Source organism: Oncorhynchus masou, chromosome 15, assembly GCF_036934945.1.
Source record: "Oncorhynchus masou masou isolate Uvic2021 chromosome 15, UVic_Omas_1.1, whole genome shotgun sequence".
NCBI lineage: Eukaryota > Metazoa > Chordata > Actinopteri > Salmoniformes > Salmonidae > Oncorhynchus > Oncorhynchus masou.
In genome coordinates, this window is record NC_088226.1 from 64,909,758 (window position 1) to 64,932,263 (window position 22,506).

General features: G+C 44.6%; 1 protein-coding gene across 1 annotated transcript in view; it reads left to right on the forward strand.

Annotated features, from left to right (window-relative positions):
* The window catches only part of LOC135556657 (phosphatidylinositol 4-phosphate 3-kinase C2 domain-containing subunit alpha-like), a 72,323-nt gene extending 50,098 nt beyond the window's left edge, over positions 1–22,225 (forward strand). The window contains exons 16-33 of the mRNA XM_064990031.1: positions 5,008–5,196; positions 5,525–5,618; positions 5,778–5,872; positions 6,489–6,669; positions 7,666–7,770; positions 10,244–10,336; positions 10,998–11,127; positions 11,432–11,568; positions 12,041–12,210; positions 13,719–13,875; positions 14,556–14,665; positions 18,373–18,580; positions 18,818–18,942; positions 19,109–19,226; positions 19,373–19,454; positions 19,530–19,639; positions 19,896–20,021; positions 20,378–22,225. Coding sequence (XP_064846103.1) covers positions 5,008–5,196; positions 5,525–5,618; positions 5,778–5,872; positions 6,489–6,669; positions 7,666–7,770; positions 10,244–10,336; positions 10,998–11,127; positions 11,432–11,568; positions 12,041–12,210; positions 13,719–13,875; positions 14,556–14,665; positions 18,373–18,580; positions 18,818–18,942; positions 19,109–19,226; positions 19,373–19,454; positions 19,530–19,639; positions 19,896–20,021; positions 20,378–20,560 — 2,413 coding nt within the window. The 3' untranslated portion in view covers positions 20,561–22,225. The remainder of the gene's footprint in view (positions 1–5,007; positions 5,197–5,524; positions 5,619–5,777; positions 5,873–6,488; positions 6,670–7,665; positions 7,771–10,243; positions 10,337–10,997; positions 11,128–11,431; positions 11,569–12,040; positions 12,211–13,718; positions 13,876–14,555; positions 14,666–18,372; positions 18,581–18,817; positions 18,943–19,108; positions 19,227–19,372; positions 19,455–19,529; positions 19,640–19,895; positions 20,022–20,377) is intronic.
* Positions 22,226–22,506: the final 281 nt, after the last annotated feature.

Below are 22,506 nucleotides of genomic sequence, written 5' to 3' on the forward strand. Positions count from 1 at the left end.
AACCCCAGCTGTTTAGGAGAGATGTCACACCTTACTGGGTGGCTAGGGACATTAATCCCAGCTGTTTAGGAGAGATGTCACACCTTACTGGGTGGCTAGGGACATTAACCCCAGCTGTTTAGGAGAGATATCACACCTGGCACAAATTATTGTCTAGTTGTGTTTTTCTGGCTGGTGCCCTATACCTGCACCCAGAGAGTAGTTCCAAGTCCAGGTTTATAGCAATGTTATGATGGAAGTTTCAAGTCTTCATGCCCAAATGACTCTCCAGTCTTCCCAGACCATAGACGTCTATCTGTTCTCATTCCAGAGTGTCTGTTCCCCCAGACGTTTAATTGTGGGCATATAAATGCCCACTTACACCCACTGCCAACCTCTGCCAGGCTGCCAGCCAGATCCATTAGCCATTTTCAGCCTCCACAGAGAGTCATTTCTTCTGAGGCACTAATCCCTTTGACTTTCTCTGAGCGTTCTCTCATTTACTCCCATGTTAACCTTCTGTGGTTTGAACTTCTTCTTTTGCCATCTGTTTTGTTAGGGTGTATTTCGGAGTTATTTAAGATTCTCTTAGAACAAGAGACTTCAGCTAGTGTGCACTTGTTCTGTTCCCTTCACTGATCTGAAAGGAAATGGCTGGTATAAGACTCCAACAAGCCCATGCCTGGTCTCCCACTAGCCCACTAGCCCAGGATGGTCTCTAGATGACCAAGTTACAAAGGACGTACTAACATGTGCAATAAAGGGTATATCATCAGAGGATACGTTGCCAACTAGTAGATGGCTTTAGACTGGGTAAGGTTGAAGGATTTTGGCATTGGTAGCGATAATGTCGCACTGCTGTCCATCCTATTGCCAGATAGTGATGACCCTGTCAGCAGTGGTCTTTTTTGACCCATCCTATGACTCATCTACTGCCATTGAGCAAGGCACTTAACTGGAGGTCGACCGATTATGATTTTTTTCAACGCCGATACCGATTATTGTAGGACCAAAAAAGGCCGATACCGATTAATCGGACGTTTTTTTTTTTTTTTTTTTACATTTATTTTTAATAATGACAATTACAACAATACTGAATGAACACTTATTTTAACTTAATATAATACATTAATAAAATCAATGTAGCTTCAAATAAAATAAAACATGTTCAATTTGGTTTAAATAATGCAAAAACAAAGTGTTGGAGAAGAACGTAAAAGTGCAATATGTGCCATGTAAGAAAGCTAACATTTCAGTTCCTTGCTCAGAACATGAGAACATATGAAAGCTGGTTGTTCCTTTCAACATGAGTCTTCAATATTCCCAGGTAAGAAGTTTTAGGTTGTAGTTATTATAGAAATTATAGGACAATTTCTCACCTATTCGATTTGTATTTCATATACCTTTGACTATTGGAAGTTCTTATAGGCACTTTGGTATTGCCAGTGTAACAGTATAGCTTCCTACCTGGGCTCGAACCAGGAACACATCAACAACAGCCAGCCTCGAAGCAGCGTGACCCATCGCTCCATAAAAGCCACGATCCTTGCAGAGCAAGGGGTACAACCACTCCAAGTCTCAGAGCGAGTGACGTTTGAAATGCTATTAGCGCACACCCCGCTAACTAGCTAGCCATTTCACATCGCTTACACCAGCCTAATCTCGGGAGTAGATAGGCTTGAAGTCATAAACAGCTCAATGCTTGAAGCACAGCGACAAGCTGCTGGCAAAACGCACTAAAGTGCTGTTTGAATGAATGCTTACAAGCCTGCTGGTGCCTACCATCGCTCAGTCAGACTGTTCTATCAAATCGTAGACTTAATTATAACATAATAACACACAGAAATACAAGCCTTAGTTTCCGGATTCGACCATATTAATGACCAATCATCTCGAAAACAAGGCGTTTATTCTTTCAGTGAAATACAGAACCGTTCCATATTTTATCTAACGGGTGGCATCCCTAAATCTAAATATTCCTGTTACATTGCACAACCTTCAATGTTATGTCATAATTACGGAAAAAAATCTGGCAAATTAGGCGGCCCAAACTGTTGCATATACACTGACTCTGCGTGCAATGAACACAAGAGAAGTGACACAATTTCACCTGGCTAATATTGCCTGCTAACCTGGATTTCTTTTAGCAAAATATGCAGGTTTAAAAATATATACTTCTGTGTATTGATTTTAAGAAAGGCATTGATGTTTATGGTTAGGTAGCAACGATTGTGCTTTTTCTGCAAATGCGCTTTTGTTAAATCATCCCCCGTTTGTCGAAGTTGGCTGTCTTTGTTAGGAAGAAATAGTCTTCACAGAGTTTCGCAACGAGCCAGCTTAACAGGCAATATTTACTAAATATGCAGGTTTAAAAAGATATACTTGTGTATTGATTTTAAGAAAGGCATTGATGTTTATGGTTAGGTACACATTGGAGCAAGACGGTCCTTTTTCGCAGATACGCACCACATTGATTAAATGCAACGCAGGACACGCTAGATAAACTAGTAATATCATCAACCATGTGTAGTCATCTAGTGATTATGATTGATTAATTGGTTTATATAAGATAAGTTTAATGCTAGCTAGCAACTTACCTTGGCTTCTTACTGCATTCGCGTAACAGCATTGGACTAGTTAACTGTAAGGTTGCAAGATTGAATCCCCGAGCTGACAAGGTAAAAATCTGTTGTTCTGCCCCTGAACAAGGCAGTTAACCCACCGTTCCTCGTTGAAAATAAGAATGTGTTCTGAACTGACTTGCCTAGTTAAATAAAGGTGTAAAAAAAAAAAAAAAATCTGCCAAATCGGTGTCCAAAAACACAGATTTCCGATTGTTATGAAAACTTGAAATCGGCCCTAATTAATCGTCCATTCCGATTAATTGGTCGACCTCTACACTTAACCCCTAACCTGCTCTGTGCTGCTCCCAGCCTAACCCCTAACCTGCTCTGTGCTGCTCCCAGCCTAACCCCTAACCTGTTCTGTGCTGCTCCCAGCCTAACCCCTAACCTGTTCTGTGCTGCTCCCAGCCTAACCCCTAACCTGCTCTGTGCTGCTCCCAGCCTAACCCCTAACCTGTTCTGTGCTGCTCCCAGCCTAACCCCTAACCTGCTCTGTGCTGCTCCCAGCCTAACCCCTAACCTGTTCTGTGCTGCTCCCAGCCTAACCCCTAACCTGCTCTGTGCTGCTCCCAGCCTAACCCCTAACCTGTTCTGTGCTGCTCCCAGCCTAACCCCTAACCTGTTCTGTGCTGCTCCCAGCCTAACCCCTAACCTGCTCTGTGCTGCTCCCAGCCTAACCCCTAACCTGCTCTGTGCTGCTCCCAGCCTAACCCCTAACCTGCTCTGTGCTGCTCCCAGCCTAACCCCTAACCTGCTCTGTGCTGCTCCCAGCCTAACCCCTAACCTGCTCTGTGCTGCTCCCAGCCTAACCCCTAACTTGTTCTGTGCTGCTCCCAGCCTAACCCCTAACCTGCTCTGTGCTGCTCCCAGCCTAACCCCTAACCTGCTCTGTGCTGCTCCCAGCCTAACCCCTAACCTGTTCTGTGCTGCTCCCAGCCTAACCCCTAACCTGTTCTGTGCTGCTCCCAGCCTAACCCCTAACCTGCTCTGTGCTGCTCCCAGCCTAACCCCTAACCAGCTCTGTGCTGCTCCCAGCCTAACCCCTAACCTGCTCTGTGCTGCACCCAGCCTAACCCCTAACCTGCTCTGTGCTGCTCCCAGCCTAACCCCTAACCTGCTCTGTGCTGCTCCCAGCCTAACCCCTAACCTGCTCTGTGCTGCTCCCAGCCTAACCCCTAACCAGCTCTGTGCTGCTCCCAGCCTAACCCCTAACCTGCTCTGTGCTGCTCCCAGCCTAACCCCTAACCAGCTCTGTGCTGCTCCCAGCCTAACCCCTAACCTGCTCTGTGCTGCTCCCAGCCTAACCCCTAACCTGCTCTGTGCTGCTCCCAGCCTAACCCCTAACCTGCTCTGTGCTGCTCCCAGCCTAACCCCTAACCTGTTCTGTGCTGCTCCCAGCCTAACCCCTAACCTGCTCTGTGCTGCTCCCAGCCTAACCCCTAACCTGCTCTGTGCTGCTCCCAGCCTAACCCTAAACCTGTTCTGTGCTGCTCCCAGCCTAACCCCTAACCTGCTCTGTGCTGCTCCCAGCCTAACCCCTAACCTGCTCTGTGCTGCTCCCAGCCTAACCCCTAACCTGCTCTGTGCTGCTCCCAGCCTAATCAGCTCTGTGCTGCTCCCAGCCTAACCCCTAACCTGCTCTGTGCTGCTCCCAGCCTAACCCCTAACCTGCTCTGTGCTGCTCCCAGCCTAACCCCTAACCAGCTCTGTGCTGCTCCCAGCCTAACCCCTAACCTGCTCTGTGCTGCTCCCAGCCTAACCCCTAACCTGCTCTGTGGTGGACCCTGTGCTGTTCCCAGTCGTGTGTATGTACAGTATGAGGGGTACTGTAATATCGAAATTAACATTTTCCATTGTCTCTATATGACCAATCAATAAAGATGGATAGTGGGGGTCTCCTGAGTGGCGCAGTGGTCTAAGACACTGCATCACAGTGCTGGCTGTGCCACTAGAGATTCTGTGTTCAAGTCCAGACTCTGTCATGACCGGGGGCACTGCACATTTGGCCCAGTGTTGTCCGGGTTAGGGGAGGGTTTGGCTGACAGGAATGTCCTTGTCCCATCACGCACTAGCGACTCTTGTGGCAGGCCGGGCGCAGTGTACGCTGACACGGTCGTCGCCAGGTGTACGGTGTTTCCTCCGACACATTGGTGCAGCTGGCTTCCGTTTTAAGTGGGCATTGTGTCAAGAAGCAGTGCGGCTTGGTTGGGGTTGTGTTTTGGAGGACGCGCGGCTCTCGACCTTCGCTTCTCCTGAGTCCGTACGGGAGTTGCGGCGATAAGACAAGACTAACTACCAATCGGATACCATGAAATTGGGGACAAAAAAAGTGTTAAAAAAATACAAATTTAAAAAAAATATATATATTTTGTTTATGCCTCTCCCTCTTCCCTCCCTCTTACAGGTTGACGCGGGCCGACCGCCAGCTGCTGTGGGATCAGCGGCACCACTGCCGGGCCCACACCCATAGCCTGCCCAAGGTGCTGGCCAGCGCCCCCAGCTGGGACTGGGGCAGCATGGCTGAGATCCACTCCCTCCTTCATCACTGGCCCTCGCTTCAACCAGTCTGTGCCCTGGAGCTGCTTCACTCTAAGTACTTGTGGCGTACACATACACACAGATTCTCTTGAACACTTGATACACTTTTTTGAGACGTTGAGAGAAGTTGTTTGAGAGAGCTCGAGTTTGATTTATGGTCAATAGAAAAAAGTTTGATTTGTAAAATGGGAGGTGCAAGTTGCTATCACAGGAGTCTTTTATATTTCTGTGTGTGTTAGCTTGAGAGCTAAGAGAATGTAACCTATACTACTTAAATCACCTGTTTGACTATAGTTCAATAAATGGTAGACAGACAGATTGTACTTTACTGTAAGGAACATAGGTTGAAGGTCACTCTGTCGGTCTTTGTTTCTGTCCTGCAGGTTTGCTGACACAGAGGTGAGGAGTGTGGCTGTCAGCTGGATCGAATCCAGCAGTGATGACGAGTTGGCTGACTACCTGCCTCAACTAGTGCAGGTAAACAGTGTGTGTATATACACACACACACACACACACACACACACACACACACACACACACACACACACACACACACACACAGGAAATCAGTTTGTTAGTGACTCTGAATGCTTTGCTCACCCCATCTCCTTGTCCCTGTTCTTTTGGCTCTCTCAGGCCCTGAAGTTTGAGTGTCACCTAAAGAATGCCTTGGTCATGTTCCTACTGTCCAGAGCACAGGGCAACGTCAGTATCGCCCACTACCTGTACTGGTGAGTCTCCACCCACTGAACTAGTAGCATAGTATATAATATAGTGTATATAACATAGCATTGCATATTATAAACTGGGTGGTTCAAGCCCTGAATGCTGATTGGCTGACAGCTGTGGTGTATCAGACCGTATACCACGGGTATGACAAAACACTTGTTTTTACTGCTTTTATTACATTGGTAAACAGTTTATAATAGCAATAAGGCACCTCGGGGGTTTGTGGTATATGGCCAATATACCATGGCTAAGGGCTGTGTCCAGGCACTCTGCGTTGCATCGTGCGTAAGAACAGCCCTTAGTCGTGATATATTGGCCATATACCACACCCCCACGGGCCTTATTTATTAAGTATAATATATAGCATAATATATTGTGTAGCATAGTATATAGATATATATATAGTGGTCTGGACCTTTATGGAACAGGAGGTAGTGTGCTTGTCCCGGACACCCAAAACAGATCATTTTAAGTCAGTATCTAGGCTGGGAACTGTCGTAGGACTACATGTAGTAAGAATATTGTATCTAAAAAGCCACAGTAATCTATATGGAGCTATTAGCGATATCAACTGCTTTGTCTGATCCAATTGTACTCGGATCCTCTCTCCCCCACCAGGCTACTGAGAGATGCAGTTCTAGACCCTGCGTTTGGCCGGAGGTACGACCAAGTGCTGGGGTCCCTGCTGTGTCTGTGTGGGGCCGGCCTCCGGGATGAGCTGGACAAACAGACCCGCCTGGTCACTCTGCTGGGGGAGCTGGCCGAGAAGGTCCGGCAGGCCGGGGGCTCCACACGACAGGTGATGGGGCTAGGAAACACTACTAGAATGTCCAACCTGTACCTCAGGGAGCCTCTAAAAGGGCTTGTTAACACTTTATTTTACAGTCAGCTGTTCATCTTGTATTTACTTATGGTATGGATGTCCTGTTAACCCAATGAGTCCCGTCCCTGTGATTTAGGACCTCAAACCCCTTTTCAACATTGTGAGTTTGAGCTATAGAACTCGTCTATTTCTTCGGCATCCGTTGGTACCAGCCAACCGTCTGTGTAATTTACCGGGGCTGAGCTAGAGCGGTGTTTGTGAGACGAGGGCGGATCTCGGATGGGACCCGGGGCCAGAATAGTTTGAATTACAAACTACTGAAAGCTATCTATGAAAAGCTGAGACTCTATCGAACATGCACATGTAACATGTTGTGCTCTATGACGCTCACAAGCTACATAAAAGTTGTTAGAAGGTACGGGGTTCTTCTACATAGAAGATAAAAGGAAATCCCTGGACATAGTGTCTATAATACTTTAAGTTCACATAGTTGCTGTCACAAACGCCACAGATTTGTCACTGACTTGAATATTAATTTCCCACTCAGCAAACAATTTCTGTGTTTACAGCATTCATGTAAATTCATTTTGAGCAGACTTTATTTTGTTTATTGACATTTGTCAATAAAACTCATGAATGCAACTGTTTGTCAAATAGGGTTGTGTTCTACTTTTAGCCCTGGTTGGTTGTCCTGAAAGGAAAATTATAAAACACTTAATTGTGAAGCTAAATATAAGGGCTGGACAGGTAGCTAACTGAAAGTCAGATAAATTAAAATAGTATTTTTGCTGGGGTCTTGGGACTGAAGGGGTTAAAATCACTTTTATTTCATTTGGTACCGGTTATTTAAAATTTGTTTAAGTTTCCAATTTTTACCTTGTAATTCTGTTGTAAATATCAGCTAAACGATGAAATAAAGCGCTGTCAAATGTTAATTGGTTGACAGTAAATCAACTATTTGTGTGTGTCCAGGTGGTGCTCCAGGAGGGTCTGGAGAGGATGCAGTCATTCTTCCAGAGGAACAGCTGCAGGCTGCCCCTCAGCCCCAGCCTGGAGGCCAAACAACTCAATATCAAGGTAAGGCCATTGTCCATCAATGGAAAGAGTGACCCAAAGCTTGACCATTCACTCTGCAAATGCCCATTTGACCATCAAAATCATTTTTACCATCTCAACAACATATGGACTATGACCTATACCAGGGTTTCTGTTAGCCAGCTTTTGGCTGATTTTAAATAAATATAAATAAATAGTTGCCCGCCAAATTGCCTGAAAAAATCCATTGCAATTGTGTGTCCGCCGAGAGGGGATTCTTTCTTCAAAACAGAGTAAAGACAGCCTCCAGATCGCTCCTTATTGAGTACAAGGTAACAAGGCTGATGTGCGTCAAGCTGCTCCAAGGAGTTTCCAACAGCAGCAGCTCACTTTGAGCAGGCCAATGTCCTCTGCAAACGCAAGTAAATTAGAGGCTAAATGTGTTCCTCAGGCCCTTTTCTAGCAGTTCTGCTGCCGCCCTAGGCAAGACCAACATATGCCACCCCTGTCTCATGTATAGTTTAAAGATTTGGAATGGATTGATAGACAAGAGCAGGGCTGCCCAACCCTCTTCCTGGAGATCTACTGTCCTGTAGGTTTTCAGTCCAACCCTAATTTAGCACATCTGATTCAGCTAGTTAAGGTCTTGTTGAACAGCTAATTAGTAGAATCAGGTGTGTTAAATAAGGGTTGGACTGAAAACCCACAGGACGGTCGATCTCCAGGAAGAGGGTTGGACAGAACCCACAGGACAGTAGATCTCCAGGAAGAGGGTTGGACAGAACCCACAGGACAGTAGATCTCCAGGAAGAGGGTTGGACAGAACCCACAGGACAGTAGATCTCCAGGAAAAGAGTTGGGCAGCCCTGGACCAGAGTAATGATCTGTATCATGCGCAATTGGTGCATTTCAGTTGAGCTTACTGAGTTGCACTTGGAAACGAAACATCGTTGCCAACTATTCACAGCGGCGTTGCAATGTTGCAATCACTAGGCAGCCATCTGCCTATAGTAGGAACCAGAGTTGTTATCAATAAGCCACATGACACGAGTCACGACCACACGATAGTTCAAATTATAGTAAACATCATGTATTAACGTCAAGTAGAACTGTAAAGGGTGAGATAAAATTTGAACTTTGGAATCAAGTGCTCTCATAAATGCATGGCCTCATTTCACAAAAATAAGCTTTCGCTCAATGAACCAGCCTTAATACGTTTAGTTTATTTACATATAGTTTCTTAATTTCTTTTATGGCAGCGTAAGTGTCCTCTTTCCACTGCTGTGGTGAAGGCATCCAGCTTTTGTCAAATTAACATCAAAAGTATTTTTTGTCTGTTGCATTTTAGCTAACACTAACCCTTTTCCTAACCTCAGTCTCCTAACCTGCTACGTTAATTATCCTAACCTGCTGTGTAAGTTCTCCTAACCTGCTACAAAAAGTGAAATCTGACGTTCATTTGAAAAAAAGTTGGATCCATTCTAGCCATGACTGGCCGGTCCTTGTGTTCATAGACAACCATGTTTTGTTATTTGTTAGGCCTAATTTAAAGGTTCATGCTTAGGATAAATTAAATTAGATGCTAAATTACATAGAGATTCAACTAGAGAGGCCGAGATTGTATTTGTAAACAGCTGTGTTTTGTTATTTATTAATGAAAATGGTCATACAAATAGCCTATAAGACAGGTTGTTCTCAAATGATTTTATACACATATATTTTGATGTTGTTTTATTACTGGTGACTTGTTATTCTAAGCTAAATTATGTTTTATTTTTAAAATTATATTCATTTATGATTTATATGTTTTGCTTAGACATGGAGAGTCTCTAGACCATGTTAGTACTATCCAAGACAAGGCAATGTTTTGCTTAGGCTAATTTCTCTTCTGTTAAAACTAATTACAATCATGTAAATATGATTTTGAGCCCTGTGGGTAGCCGCCCTAATGTGTTTCGCACCCAATGCATATGGATGTTCGGTAAACCCTGACACATAATGTAGTCGTCCTAGTGACTGGTGATGTCACCATAACCTCTACCATCCAAACGCTGACTGGCACATCTACAGGTCACTTCAGTTACCCCCACCACCTCTGTTGTAAGAGGCCATTGACTAGAATACAATATATGGCGTGTGTGTGTGTGTGTGTGTGTGTGTGTGTGTGTGTGTGTGTGTGTGTGTGTGTGTGTGTGTGTGTGTGCTGTCCCCGATTGCTCCTCTTTTCCTGTCTGAGTGTTTTGCTCCATTCTCACGGCCACGTTTCTCACCGCTGGGCAAGTGTGTTTGTATATGAGAGGTCGTGTATTTGTTGTTGGAGTATGTGTTTTGCTCAGCGGTGTATCTGACCACAATCCCGTACCAGACAAGCCAAGGCGATGCCCCCTCATTGAATAAAATCCGCCCTTTGTCTCCCTAAAGCAGGCTAGTGCTCCCAGGGTCCAAGGAAGGCTTGTATAACTAACCACAGGGGCTTTCTCTTTGTGTGTGTGTTTGCGCACGTGTGTATGTACAGTCGTGCTCCTTTTTCAACTCCAACGCGGTGCCCTTGAAGCTGGCCCTGGTGAACTCCGACCCTCTGGGAGAGGAGATCAACGTCATGTTCAAGGTGGGTGGCTGGGACACGCTGATCCTAGATCAGCATTCCTACTTTAAACACACCTGGGATATATTTAGAGTGCTGATCTAGGACCAGTTTTGCCTTGTAAATAGCTGAACCTATATTAACACTCCTATTCTGGCCACGTTTTGTGAATGGGGGTCCACACAGAGATAGCTATCAGACTAGACGACTAGATTCTGTTTCTATGGCGCCAGAGTCTCTGAAAAGATGCAAAGTTTCATAGACAAGCAATTTATCACAGATGTAATACTAAGTAATCCATGGAATACCTTGACACGTTCTAGAACACATTCTCTGCATGACTTCACCATTCCTTCTGGAGTATTTGAAGCTTGAAGGAATGCAGGAATATATTCTAAAGAATTCCCTTTGTGTATTGATGCTATAACAGCTTAATATCAACGCTGCATTGTCCATTATTTTCCCCATAGGGAAGAGATCAGTTACTGCACTCGTTTGCATTGTCTTTCATAGTTGAAACGGCACCACCTGGTGGCATAATATAACACCAGACCCTGACGATAGAATGTGTACGGGAGTCTTTGTTTGACCAGACTTGCAGACACACAGATAGAATGAAACTCCTTATTGAGAATATTATAATACGTCTCTGTGGATGGTAACTAATGTGTGTGTGGTCTACTAGGTGGGAGAGGACCTGAGGCAGGACATGCTGGCTCTGCAGATGATCCGGGTCATGGACCGCATCTGGCTTCAGGAGGGACTGGACCTGCGCATCGTCAACTTCAAATGCATTTCCACCGGGAAAGACAACGGTACTACACACACAGACTAGAACTCACACTCAAATCACCAGCTAAATCATTCTGATTTGAATGAAACTTACTGAAACCTGTTTGTCCTCATCACAACCTCTGTGGCTCTGATTCTACCATTCTGGCCATTATAAAACTAGCTGAAAGTGGATGCCACTGCACAGACATATTTCAATGGGTGATTGTTAGATGATTGCTGATGAACTTGGTTCTTTGCGTCATATAACATCCGGTTTACTCATTTATAAATGTGTACTCATGCTATGCTTGCAGTTTTGACGTGGTTCTGTATGTGTGTTGCCAGGAATGGTGGAGCTGGTGCCGTCCTCCGAAACCCTGAGGAAAATACAGGCGGAGTACGGAGTGACGGGCTCCTTTAAAGACAAGCCCCTGGCGGAGTGGCTCCGCAAGTACAACCCCGCTGAGGACGAGTACGACAAGGTAACTGTCTGACCCCGAAACTTTACCCTCTGACCTTTGAACCCTAACACAGACTCCTACAGAGGGTGAGGTTGGGAAGATGAACAACTGATGATGACTTCTACGCTTTATTTCTTGTCTGTATTCAATATGCATATATTATTCACTGATTTGTCCTTGATATCAATGCATGATTCAGCTGAAAGTCCCAATTTACGTATGCAGATCTCGATTGAGCATTAGCTCAGAGTTCCTTTTGGATTGAGGACAAGATACTGTAGGGCTTTTCACACTGAGCTGAATGGCTTCAAGTCCAGCTGTTCTGAGCTGCCCTGGTTACATGTCCACCATAGTTGCTGGAACAGTGCTGAAGAGGGCAATGTGAACCAAAGACATCCAATCCAGCACAGTTTGGTTTGGCTCGGCATGATAGTGTGAAAATGTTGTGTATCTAACGACGACTCTCTGCCCCTCTCTGTGTGCGTGTGTTCAGGCTTCGGAGAACTTCATCTACTCGTGTGCGGGCTGCTGCGTGGCCACCTACGTGCTGGGTATCTGCGACCGCCACAACGACAACATCATGCTACGTTCCACCGGTCACATGTTCCACATCGACTTTGGCAAGTTTCTGGGCCACGCCCAGATGTTCGGCAGCTTCAAAAGGTAAGAATGTTACCTGCGGTGGTCGAAGCTGCTTCCTCCAGAACACATGTTGTAACAGTGTTAGCATGGGTAACCTGCTTCCTCCAGAACACGCGTTGTAACAGTGTTAGCATGGGCGGCAGGGTAGCCTAGTGGTTAGAGTGTTGGACTAGTAACCGAAAGGTCAGCTCGGGGATTTGAACTTGCAACAAGGTACAAATCTGTCGTTCTGCCCCTGAACAGGCAGTTAACCCACTGTTCCTAGGCCGTCATTGAAAATAAGAATTTGTTCTTAACTGACTTGCCTGGTTAAATAAAGGTAAAATAAAAAAAATATTTAAAAAAACCTGCTTCCTCCAGATCACACATTGTAACAGTGTTAGCATGCGTAACCTGCTTCCTCCAGAACACACGTTGTAACAGTGTTAGCATGGGTAACCTTCTTCCTCCAGAACACGCGTTGTAACAGTGTTAGCATGGGTAACCTGCTTCCTCCAGAACACGCGTTGTAACAGTGTTAACATGGGTAACCTGCTTCCTCCAGAACACACGTTGTAACAGTGTTAGCATGCGTAACCTGCTTCCTCCAGAACACACGTTGTAACAGTGTTAGCATGGGTAACCTGCTTCCTCCAGAACACACGTTGTAACAGTGTTAGCATGGGTAACCTGCTTCCTCCAGAACACACGTTGTAACAGTGTTAGCATGGGTAACCTGCTTCCTCAGAACACACGTTGTAACAGTGTTAGCATGGGTAACCTGCTTCCTCCAGAACACACGTTGTAACAGTGTTAGCATGGGTAACCTGCTTCCTCCAGAACACACGTTGTAACAGTGTTAGCATGGGTAACCTGCTTCCTCCAGAACACACGTTGTAACAGTGTTAGCATGGGTAACCTGCTTCCTCCAGAACACACGTGGTAACAGTGCTAACAAATCTGACCCACTACTCTTCTAGCACACTCCCTCCCCTCTAACTTTTACTGTTTCTTCCCACTCCTTAGTAAAAGTCAATTGTGTGCTTAGTTAAAATACTAGAAGTAAAGGTTTATTGACAACAAGGACGTGTGCTCCGAGAACCATTTGCACTCCAGATGGGGCCTGAGTGTTCTTTCTCTGACTTCGACCTGGGAAACCAGAAAGTAGGGTGCATGTTGTTCTCAGCTGTCCATACAAAATGACATGTAGGGCCAGCTTGGTTCAGGATGGACTCTGCAGTGGGTGGAAACAGTGGCGCTGTCTGTCCCACCGCTGTTATTTTAGTTTTGTTGACAAAGTGGAGGTGAGGAGTGTCGTGGTATAAACATGTGCAGTATATATTCTGCTGTTTTATCGCACGTCAAAGTCTGAGGGAAGAGAACTTAGTTTGTGGTTTGTAGTAACTTTGTTGTAATATTGCAAAACGGCGTGGCAGTTTCACCATTAAGGATTCCAGCGTTAAACCAGACTGAACGCTATACTCATCATTTAACCAGGTAACATGTGTCCCATGTTTTATTGAGTCTTTCTCTCCCTCCCCTTCTCCCAGGGACCGTGCTCCATTTGTGCTTACCTCTGACATGGCCTACGTGATCAACGGGGGAGAGAGGCCCACCAGTCGCTTCCAGCTGTTTGTGGACCTGTGCTCCCAGGCCTACAACCTCATCCGCAAACACTCAGGCCTCATCCTCAACCTGCTCTCCCTGGTAATAACTAAAACTCTGCTGTCAAGCTCCAGTTCTATCCTGGTCCCAGATCAGCATGTACTGTATAGCCTACTCCTATGGTTGTTGCCATGCCAAACATTTAACATGACAACGACCGAAGGAGTCGGAAATGGAACAAAACCAGATCTGGGACCAGACTAGTTAAGACCAAGTTCAAGTCGTATAACTACATTGGCCTTTTATAGGAATTTACCTGGCATTTCTTGAGTTTGCATGATAAATAATTCACACCAATGGAGGCCAAGGTGCACAGGACAGCTGAAAGATGGATCAGTCACAGGACCACTGACGGATGGATGGGTCACAGAGACTGCTTCGTGAAATAAGTGTTTTTAAGTGTGATGCCAGCCTAGTAAATAACTGGTAATGATTACTCTCCTGTTGCCTGGGTAATTTTTTTTGTTTGGCTGTGGTGATGGCCCAAGGAATTTCTTGAGTGTTCTCTTAGGGATTCAAATGCTCTACTCTAGCCTCGAATCAAACCTTGCTGGCTACAGTTATTACCTTCCTCAAATCATTGGTTCTTATAGTCTTTTGTTACTAAATAATTTCGTTGTACATTATAATGTATTGCATTTGCAATTATAAACTGTTTTTTACTGTCTCAAACCAAAACAAATTCGTGTGTGTGTGTGTGTGTGTGTGTGTGTGATTGACAGATGACGTTGTCAGGCCTACCAGAGCTGACGGGAAATCAGGACCTGAAGTATGTATATGACGCTCTGCAGCCCCAGACCACCGACGCAGAGGCCACCATCTTCTTCACCAGGTACATTGAGACATATATTAACGATCAACTGCCCCTTATAAACCAACTTATCTGGTTTAAACAGCCTATGTGGCATCGATATAGTCAAAGACGACAGGCGTTGGAACCGGTACAAGGAACCAAACCGGAAAATAACGTAATATTTTGAGGAACAGAATCAAAACCGGGAATGACTGTGATCTATACTGTTTCGGAACAGAAGCATTATTTTAAAAGAATGGGAAACGGTCATTAATGTTATTTTACGTTCTGGCCATTTTTTTAGTCACACAACAAATGCAACAAAGCGCCTATGCAAAGACCTCAAACGAATCCAGTGTCTGCCTGCCAGTTGAAAATCTTTGCCTCTCTGAGCTTTCTGCCCCTCTACTAGAATAATACTGACGTTACAAGTGTGACTCAGAAATTGTGGAGAGATATTTTTAATTTGAGAAGAATGGATTAACTTTTTCAAAGCTAGTTAAGGATACTAAAGTTCACATTTCACATTGGATTTATTAACTTCAAAAAGGTAAGACGTGTTTTTCTTCTATTATTCTGGTGCCGCTCTACAGAAAAGCTTGCTAGCTAGCTAGTTTTGGTCCAACAAAGACATTCAACGTTCCTCCATAGAAGCTGGTCCTCCGTAGGTATAATTCTGTGGGCCTTATTCAGATAATGCATGTCACAACAAGAAGATTCACAGCGCTTCAGGCCAAGCCATCCTCCTCCACCCTCCTTCGCACTCTCCTCACCTGCAAAAGTTCAGTTGCATCTTGCGTCCTACACTTGTCTGTCCAATGCATGTAAATAACGTGCCCACGCCATAGCAAGCTGCTCTATCCACAAAGTTTGGTTAAGTAACTTAGTGTCAAGACACCCCCCCCCCCTTTGAACCGGTTCAGAACTTTATTTTGCTGTTCTGAAGAGTGGAACAGAATGAAAAATAATAATGTTCCAACCCCTGGTCAGAAACATTCATTCTCGTCTCTCGCACAAAACACTTTTTTGTGTGACTGTGTCACAATTTACTGAGGTATTGGGTTACGATCATGCCCACTTGCCCAGTAACAGCTGCATGTGCTCTATCCAATCATATAGCAGACAGAACCTCCTGAGAGTGAGACCTTCCCATTACGCAGCCCCTCTGACTTGTTTACCTAAGACAACACGTCGCCAATGTCATGTTGAAATAATCCTTGGCCCTAAACCCTTCATAGGTTGGCCACTGGCTGATTGACTCGTGTCAATCACTTGAGAATTGAAACAATCAGAACACACCTAACTGCAACTTGTCAATATTTTAAAACCCATTTGCGAACATCTTGTTTTCCCCCAACCTGATATGGAACACTGCCAGACAGATGCATACTCTGTTATTAATAGATAGTGAGAAAGTTGTAAAAAAAACAATGACACTGAAGCACACGTCGCCACTCGCCAGGGACTTGATAAGCTGATTGTGGTCTGGCTGCTCAATGTGCTTGCTAGCTACTAGTTGCTAGCTTCATTAACAGACACGGAGTTGGAACTTTGCTTGCCAGCTAGTGATTTTGGGCACTGATAAATATCATGGAGCTTGTGCTTTATTTACGATACTTGGACCGCTGATGAGGAAGTAGTAGACATGTTATTGTTCTCAGCAATCAGTCTTGAGCGTGCAGCCAGACTTTCCCGACTCGATTGACTATATGCAGTGCACCGTCTAGTTTTTCCTGCAAATGTTTTCACTTGAGTTTACTGCACCAATAACATTAGCGAGATGTAAAATTGTGCTACTAAGACCTCTTCAAAAATGTCTAAATTAATTACATTTAAAACAATTTTTTTTATCGTAGTTTAATTCTAACTATTTTAAGTGACTATTTTCAGAACGTTGCTAGGTGACTTAGGGTTGCTTATTCCCTCCTGATTCCGGGAATTCTCCAACCAGGATCTCGGGACAACCAGCGAATTTATTGAAAGGTCCAGGAATTTTGCAACACTACTCAGGAGGGACAAACAACAGTACCTCCCAGGGAACGAAGTGCAAACATAATACAACCTCAAGACAACTCGTTTGGCTTGAGTCATGACCGCTAGCATTTCTTAATGAGCAGTCTTCAAAAGAAGGCCAAATAGGAAGCGCAATCTCCCTTCAACATAATATATTATATTAGAGGCCACCATCTTCACCAGGTGCTGTCTGTCAAGTGTTTGTTTTCCCACAAACTCTCTGGTGATTATCTTGAAACAAGGTGCACTGCTCCACTTTGAGCCTCTGTCACAGCCATTGTTCTGCCTTACAGTGCAAAATGCACCTGAACTCTTACTCTGTTTAGGAGCTTGAATTAGTTTCACTTGAAAAAAGCAATCCTTAGTCTCAAATAAAATATAACTTGGCTGAAATGGAATAGTGGGAAACTGTGGACTTTCCCCACAATGCCCAGCTGGTGGCAGCATAACAACGATGTATATAAACCCTGAACTGCAACCAATCCTCTGTCATTAACACAATGGAAAGGTCCAATTCTTTATCTAAGTGTTGAAAGTGTGTGGGCGATGGATAGAAACATTATGGTGCGTTTTGACACCATGTGGCGGAGAGTAATGCAGGCCTTGGAGAAGGGTTGTGAGAGAGAAATCACTATTTACCTGATTTGTTTAATATTAATAGTTAACCATTTAACATGCTTAACAAATTGTAAAGACGTATCTTTAGTGCCAATGCTGTGCTTCTGAGAGAGGATGGTTCTTCTCTTCCACGTTCACTCCCCACAGCTGGTCTTGTAGACAAGGACATGAGATAGAGATAAGCTTGAGGAACAGATAGACCTGTATTGTTTCAATGTCTCTGCTTCTGAGTAACCTGATCACACGGCAAATGACAAAGAGCCTCTGAGAAGTGACCACAGTTCTTCAGTAAATGAAAAGGATGGGCTATCTTCCAAGGGCACAGCTGTGGGGAGATGGAAGAGAACGAAGGCTAGCTTGGAGAAGGGAGTAAGCGGAACTGCCCTTATCACTTGTTTGTCCACTATGACCCGATACACCTGGCCACAAGAGGAAAACAAGGAAGCTTATGATGCCTTGATTTGCTGGAGAGGGGTGGAACCAACCATGACTAAGCAGTTCTTGAATTTCTATATAAATCGCTTGCGTCTCTGTATTATTCAAGCACTCAATTCACCTTGTGTGTGTTGTATTGACCTGCTCCCTCATTAATAAGTGAGTAAAGATTTAGTTTAAGTGTAAACTTGTGTGATAAGTTTCTCTCCTCATTTGATAATAGAGAAATAACCACCACAGGGTCTGGGCAGGTGTGATGTAGTTCATGTTTGTGTGATGTCTTTGTATGTTCTGTTTTGTTAAATGGTTTTATAAAATAATAATGTAATGATACCTGGATTGCTGATACTATTTATTGTCTAATGAGAGGCTTTGAAGCCAGTAAAGCGGTCCCCCATAGGAATGAATTGAATTCTATAGTATTTCATTTAAATGTTTCAAGGACAAACTTTTTTGTTGTAGTGAGGGTGAGACTTACTTTAACCCTTGGCCTTTTCAACATAACATTATGAACGCCTTAGAACTCCCAGTTACTAGCCTAAAACATTGATGTGACATGCTGCTATTAGCCATGTTATCTACCATTTACCTCCTGTCTCTCTTCTTCCTCTGTGTAATAGATTAATTCAACAACATACTCCCTTTTTGTCTGAAGTTTAACCTTCTTTCCCTCCATCCAGGTTGATCGAATCCAGCCTTGGCAGCGTGGCCACCAAGTTCAACTTCTTCATCCACAACCTGGCCCAGCTGCGCTTCTCTGGCCTACCGTCCAACGACGAGCCCATCCTCTCCTTCTCCCCCAAGACCTACACACTGAAGCAGGAGGGGCGCATCCGCGATGCCTCCATCTTCTCCTTCCAGAAGAGATACAACCCCGACAAGCACTACGTGAGTCTCCAACCAGAGACGTACATATATTCATGTCTACTGATGTGTTTTCATACACCATGGTCTCACTGTTCCTTCACTGACAGGGCCTAGCTTTCCTATAGGATGCCAGAAGAACACATATCTGGCATACACAGTTCTTTGTGTAAATCAAACTATATAGAGAAGTCACAACATTAATGGAATTCTGACTAAGATGAGCTCAAATTCCTCCTCTTCCTCCTCCCCTTCCTGTAGACGTATGTGGTGAGGCTCCTGCGAGAGGGGCAGAGCGAGGCCCAGTTTCTCTTCCGCACCTTCGATGAGTTCCAGGAGCTCCACAACAAGCTGTGCATCCTTTTCCCTCTGTGGAAGCTGCCAGGGTACACACAGACACACACAGACAGACACACGTGTGGAGAAGGTTGAAAGTCTGCCTTATTGGACCTTAGAAAGCCAAAGTGGGAGATACACCAAAGGGAGCTCCCACTTGTACCACAGATGCACCCTTCTTGTTAGTGCACTAATCTTTCCCCATCCCCTCCCTAGGTTCCCTAATAGGATGGTGCTGGGTCGTACCCACATCAAGGACGTGGCGGCCAAGAGGAAGATTGAGCTCAACGGTTATGTTCAAAACCTGTTGAGGAGTTCCACAGAGGTCACACAGGTGACTTACACAAACACACACACCCACCCACCTTACCATCCACCCACCCACCTAACCACCAAATCCATCTATCCATCCACACACACACACATACAAGTAAAAAGCCCAACGCACTCAATTTTCACTGATCATTTTCTCTCTATCAGTGTGATCTTATCTACACATTCTTCCATCCGATCGCGAGAGACGACAAGACGGAAGGATTGGAGACGACGGCCAGAGCACCAGGTAAACCTGAGCCCACTCTCTCTATGTATGACCATTGTCGCCACTACAGTTTTTAAAGGTTGATTTGTTCTGCAGATAAGCCACCGTTGAGTCCCACCTCTGGCAGAGTGGAGGGGGAGGTGAAGCTGTCCGTGTCCTACAGGAACAGCACACTCTTTATCATGGTCATGCACATCCGGGACCTGGTGAGTACAGTGGCTCACAGGGCCCAATCCTAACTCAAAACTTTTAGCATTTTTATAATGAATTTATACTGTTTATCCTCAGCCTTACAGATGGGGCTAAGGCAGCGTGGTGGTTCATTTACCATTAAACATATCTCAAGGGACATTTATTTGCCCCTGATGGGATGAATAAAGTTGTATTGGATTGAATTAAGAACGTGAATCCTCAGTTTGGCCTTAGCTAATGCTCCACTAACTAACATCCGCCTGCTCATAGGTATCTGAGGAGGGGACAGACCCTAACCCCTATGTGAAAACCTACCTGCTCCCAGACCCCCACAAAACCTCCAAGCGCAAAACAAAGATATCCAGGAAGACCAGGAATCCCACATTCAACGAAATGGTGAGTGAAATCGGTGTAGCATGTTGGTAATTTCCATTAGGGCCCTGTAGCAAATTGTCATAGTTAACGACTTTGCGTCACTTTGTTTTATTTTCATTTTACCTTTATTTAACTAGGCAAGTCAGTTATTTTCAATGACGGCCTAGGAACAGTGGGTTAGCTGTTCAGCCTGTTTAGAGGCAGAACAACAGATTTGTACCTTGTTAGCTCGGAGATTTGAACTTGCAACCTTCCGGTTACTAGTCCAACGCTCTAACCACTAGGCTACCCTGCCACTGTTCTCCTGATCTGCTTGTGTGACTGATCTAACTTATACAAACTGCTGCTAACTAGTCTGACTACCTCCACCTCCTCAGCTGGTGTACAGTGGCTACAGCAAGGAGACCCTGGGGCTGCGGGAGCTACAACTGAGCGTGCTCAGTGCCGAATCGCTGAGAGAGAACTGCTACCTAGGCGGCGTCACGCTCACACTCAAAGACTTCGACCTCAGCAAGGAGACGATCAAGTGGTACAAGCTGACCGCCGTGCCCTACTTCTAGATGACTCCACCTGAGAAAAATGCTGCTTATCAAGAAAACTCGAGATACACCTATTTAAGGGCAGCGGAACACCCCAGGGTGGTGCCTCAAATCCTCCCCCTTCCTCCTCAAGCTCAAGACCCTGTCCAGAAACCACCCCTTACCCCTTTAGGCCCTGTCTAGAAACCAGCCCTAGCCGCTTTAGGCCCTGTGCAGAAACCAGCCCTTACCCCTTTAGGCCCTGTCCAGAAACCAGCCCTTACCCCTTTAGGCCCTGTCCAGAAACCACCCCTTACCCCTTTAGGCCCTGTCTAGAAACCAGCCCTAGCCGCTTTAGGCCCTGTGCAGAAACCAGCCCTTACCCCTTTAGGCCCTGTCTAGAAACCAGCCCTAGCCGCTTTAGGCCCTGTCCAGAAACCAGCCCTTACCCCTTTAGGCCCTGTGCAGAAACCAGCCCTTACCCCTTTAGGCCCTGTCCAGAAACCAGCCCTTACCCCTTTAGGCCCTGTCCAGAAATCAGCCCTAGCCGCTTAACCCTTTTGTTAGATCTCAAAGAATGATAAGCAATATGGTTGTAGCACCGACCTTTCAGCTCTACAAAAGTGCCTAGATAGATGGGGGCAATGGGGTTTATTCTGGGTGGGGCCATTCTCTCCCTCACTAATCAAGGTTTTTTTCTCATTGTTTGCTACAATCTCCACTTATTTAGATTGTCCTAAACTATAACACGAGAGCTGTAATGTTTTGTACATTTTGACATTCGAGGACCAAAACATCTTACCTTCAGAAGAGTATATATAGATTGACACTTTAAAAAAAAAAATTATAGTGGCTCATTTAAAATAAAAAAATAAAATAAAAAAATCAACGTAAACAAATAGGAAGCGTCTGGTTTCCTGCTAAACTGGCTGAGAACGTCTGGGAATGTGCCCATCACAAACCAGACTCCAGGAAAGAGTGTTCTTGTGTTTCCCAATCACATGCCAAAAGAACTGATGATGGCAAACCACTCTCCCAAAGGGGAACCGATCATGGTGCCTTGTTTGTGTTCACAATCTCTTATACACTCCACTTTAGCCTTATTGCAATGTATTTTATTTTTAAAAATGTGATATTCCAATTTAACTATTTTTTATCTATTCTGTCAAATAATGTCAACAGTTCTCAGTGTGAGCAGGGTTGTGGACAAGCATCAGAAGGTGTTGGAACGGTCACCTCCCACTTGTATGCACACTACCATATATTTAATATGGTAAAAACTTGACTTTTCACTGCATACTTTTGGGGAAGACAAGTTGCCTCAACGCTGATCCAATGCCAGTTTTTATTTCACCTCTTATTGGTTTTAATGGTAGAATTTAGAGTGGGGTAAGCTGATCGTAAACTTGTGCTCAAGAGGTAACTGGACAAAAAAAGGGAAAGCCATTCAGGTCAGGAGATACACTGCTTCCTCTGAGCTGCTTACAAACCTAAAGATGAAATAATGAATTAATCCAGGAGGGGTTTTCAAGAGAATGTCAACAAAGACAATTATGATGAGCGACTTGATCTCCTATTTTAATGACTGTATGAGTTTCTATTAACATGGCCAGTTATTTATTCTTAATTAGTTACCTTAACCCGAATGAATCGGTGTGTACTGTAATCCCTCTTTCCTAAAGCAAATTAAATGTTTTTTTGAACAAAGATTGTGACATTGTTTTTTATGATTTATTTTGGATAAGGGCCAATATAATCTGTGATATTGACTCTCATTGAGAGAAAGGGCTATATTTCCATAGCCCATCAACCGGATGTCCTGTTTTTCAGGGGAAATTAAAAAAGCCTGCGACTTCTACTTTTAGATGTTAGCAATGCAACACTCAATTTTAACTCCTCCACATTCAGTTTTTCACAATTCCTGAAATTTAATCCAAGTAAAAAATGATCTGTTTTAGGTCAGTTAGGATCACCACTTTATTTTAAGA